The 3,539-nt window shown below is 48.0% G+C and overlaps 1 protein-coding gene across 1 annotated transcript in view; it reads right to left on the minus strand.

The window, feature by feature from the left end:
* RPP30 (ribonuclease P/MRP subunit p30) overlaps window positions 1-1,196 on the minus strand; it is a 15,067-nt gene extending 13,871 nt beyond the window's left edge. Inside the window, exons 1-2 of the mRNA XM_081912529.1 lie at window positions 1,076-1,196; window positions 28-68 (exon numbers count right to left, since the gene is read on the minus strand). Of these exons, the coding sequence (XP_081768655.1) occupies window positions 28-68; window positions 1,076-1,157 (123 nt within the window). The 5' untranslated portion in view covers window positions 1,158-1,196. The remainder of the gene's footprint in view (window positions 1-27; window positions 69-1,075) is intronic.
* Between the last annotated feature and the right edge of the window lie 2,343 nt (window positions 1,197-3,539).

The raw sequence follows: 3,539 nt of genomic DNA on the forward strand, positions 1-3,539 counted from the left end.
GAGTTTGTTTGCTTGCTTTCCTCTCACCTCTCCATCCTTTCCTTTTTGTGTCATGTCTTTTTCAGAGTCTAAATCCAAGACCAGGGAATATGTTACGCAGTTAGTTTTATTTGTTTACAAGAAAGTCTGATCCTTTTTTTGGCTGGAAACCAGGGTATAAATACTTCTAATGAATAAACAGAATTCCTCACGTTTGATACAACGAAAACAAGTGTAGCTTTGTTGCATGTCAGGATCTGCCAGTAACCCAGTAAAAGAAGCCCAAAAAACATTATCTCCTTTAACTACCAGCTCCATATTTCAGCTTAGGTCTGGGAGGGAGAAGGGAGCAGTTTCTTAAAACACATCCTGCAGACAAAAAGCTCCCGGGCTGTAGTGGTTTTATTTCTACCCTTCTATCCTTGTCTAGGAAACCTTCCTACCAAAAAAACACACACATTCTTGCACTGATTTTGAGGAGCTAACACCAGGTCTATTTCAGTGTGCCAGAAGTTCTCAGGTACCATCAAAGTAAGCCTTCCTTCGGCTTCTTAAAAAAAAAAAATCGGCGTTAGGGACTGTGCTACTCCTCCTCTGAGCGCATGTGCGGAGCCTTCCCCAATCCGACCATTTAGGGACGACCCTGAAATCCTGGGCAACCCGAGGCAAGACCTGCCCAACAACGTGTCGCCAGAGATCCTTACGAACCATCTCGTCCCGAGGAACAAAATGATCATCCCCGCGCACCCGGGGATCGGAGCCTGTGCGCGCGGGCTGAGAGGGAGCAGAGGCGCGCCTAAGTCCTTGCTCATGGGGGTGGGGAGGACGGGAATGAAGATTTCAACTCCAATTAAAAACTCTGTACGTAGCTTTTTAAAAAAAATAGTCCCAATTTAAGAATGGAGCAAAGGCGCGCGCGCGCACAACCCCAAGCGTTATCCTTTCCAAAAGCGCAGATGGAGCATCTACACAAGGGGCAAGGCAGGCGTCCCAAACCCGCGAGGGGGCATGCAGAGCCAAGCTGGGGGTGCAGAGCCAGACATTTCCTCCCCCCCGCCCGCCGCCCCCGCTCGCTCTTTGCCCGCTGCCCACTCACGGTGCGCTGCCGCCTCCACCAGCTTCTGCAGCGACGCCTTCTCCGCCAAGTGGGGAATATTCAGGTCCACAAACTCAGCCATGTTGAAGCCACGTGGTGGGGAAGCGCCGCTTCTAATGCCCTGGCGCCCCGCTGCATGCTGGGAGCTGTAGTCTTTCCGCCCCCTCTCTTTCTCCTCCGCCCTCGTCTCACAGCGGGCGGGGATGTGGGACGGCTCAAGCTTAAAATCATAGCAGAGTTGGAAGGGGTCCATACCCTCCAACATTTCTCTGATGAAAATAGGGACGCCCCTTTAATATTTATACCCCACACATTTTACTGGGTTGCTCCATCTTCTCTGGACAGCTTCCAACATACATAAAAGCATCATAAAAGATTAAACATGTTGTGTGTTGTTTTTTTTTTTAAAAACCCATTCCCTATACAGTACAGGATTGCCTTCAGACGGCTTGGGGGTCGGGTAACTCCACACCCTTCAACATTTCTCCAATGAAAATAGGGACATCCTAAGGAAAAGTGGGATATTCCAGGATCAAATCAGAAACCGGCATGGCTTCTCTAAATCAAGGACGTCTCTGGAAACTAGGAGGGTCTGGGGGTCGTAAGGGCCGCCCATTCCAACCCCCTACAATGCAGGAATCTTTTGCCCAATGTGGGGCTTGAACCCACGACTCTGAGATGCTCTACAACCCAAAGCTGTAGGTTGCATAGCTTGCATATAAAGACAGGTCGCTGCTGGAAGCCTGAAGAGCTGGTCAAACTGGGAGACGATGCTAAGATAGATGGACAAATAGCCTGACCTGGAGGGGGCAGCTTTCTGGGTTCTTACCTAGCCTGGAGTCAGTGCTTGAATTATAGAGGGAAAGGGCAGCCTTTAACACATTCACAGACTCCATCCTTTCCTGTTAAAGCCATATCATACCGCTCCCCCCCAGCACTTCTAAAAGTAGTTAAGGCAGCAGTGCAACTGGTACAGTATCCAGGGTCCCTCTGGCTCTCCTGTAATTCAAGCACACTCCTGGAATTCATTGAAGGTTTCATAATCTATATTCCTACATTTATGTTATATCCCATCTTTCCTTCAAGCAGCTCTCCCCATTTTATCCCCACAACAACTATTTAGTTGGGTTAGGCTAAGAGACAGTGGGCACCCAGTGAGCTTCATTGGCTGCAGTGCCAGATTTATGTATAGGCTAAGTAAGCTGAAGCCTAGGGCCTCTAAATCTAGGGGGCCTTGCCACCCCTCCCGCTCCCCAGCAGGCAGTCTCCCCTCTCCCAAAATTGCAAACCCAAGACTTCATGCGAGGGCAGGGCAACTCAGACCTCTAAGTCTAGGGGGCCTCACCAGCCTGCCCTCTCCCCAGTGCCGCAGTCTCCCCTCTCCCAAAATTGCAAGCCCAAGACTTCATGCAAAGGCAGGGCAACTCAGGCCCAGCAACTATGAGACTCAGGTGCCCAATCTGAATACACCCAATATGTAGCAATGGAAATTTATGTTACTGGTTTATGAATGAACACTGTGTTTTATGAATTGACTCTGTGTTTTGTGAATTACCTAAGAGCCACCAATAGGGAGCTCTAGAAACTGACAGCTAACCAATTGGGTACTACCAAACAGCAACCCCTATTGCTGAAAGCAGGTAACCAGCAGGGAATGCTTCAGCTCAGCCTTTGCACTGTTGACTTAACACCCCCTGCTGTGCAGATAATGGAGAAAGCTCATAAATTGTATCCCTTCTGGCATCCTGGCCAACTCTATTACACTGGTGTAAACCCTGGTGCACCAGAAGCACAGAATAGCAGCAAATAAACTCCGCTCATACGTCAGCCACTGATAAGACTTGTCAACCAGTTCTTCCAAAGTCTTCCTAAATTATAAAGTTCCAAAATACAGGCCAAAAGAGAGCAGGTCTGGGAAGAGCGAGGCATACAATGAGCACCACCAGTGAAAAGGCCCTGCTCCGTGTAACTCTTGTCCTGTCATTTGATAGAGTGCCCACTTGCCCTCCTTCTTGACATGGAATGCTCTCTATTGGAGTCTCCAGGTCCAGTACAAAGACATAAGAAGGGAGAGCAGGGACCTTGAAGTTCCCAAAAGCTGTTAATCAAGCAAGCAAGCACACACACACACACACACACACACACACAGGTCACCTTTGTCACAGTCAGGATACCTATGTCCTGGCCAGCCATGCACCCAATCTTGTTTTTGTATAATCTTGTTTGTTCTCAGTAACCGAAATTATATTACCAACATATACAAGCAGAAAAGTTGTTTTCCTTCATTTGCAAGGAATCGAACAAAACAAAGTGGCACTAATAAAGAAAAGTTCTTGGGTGGCAACAGAAAGCAAACTAAAAATGCTTTTGCAGTTCATCAAAACTATCCAGCAATATCAAGTTATAGGAAAACTGGTGCTATTAACAGTAATCCTTCTAGCTGGTTAATTGGTTCAGCAACTTC

Source organism: Podarcis melisellensis, assembly GCF_964234715.1.
Source record: "Podarcis melisellensis genome assembly, chromosome: 5".
Lineage (NCBI taxonomy): Eukaryota > Metazoa > Chordata > Lepidosauria > Squamata > Lacertidae > Podarcis > Podarcis melisellensis.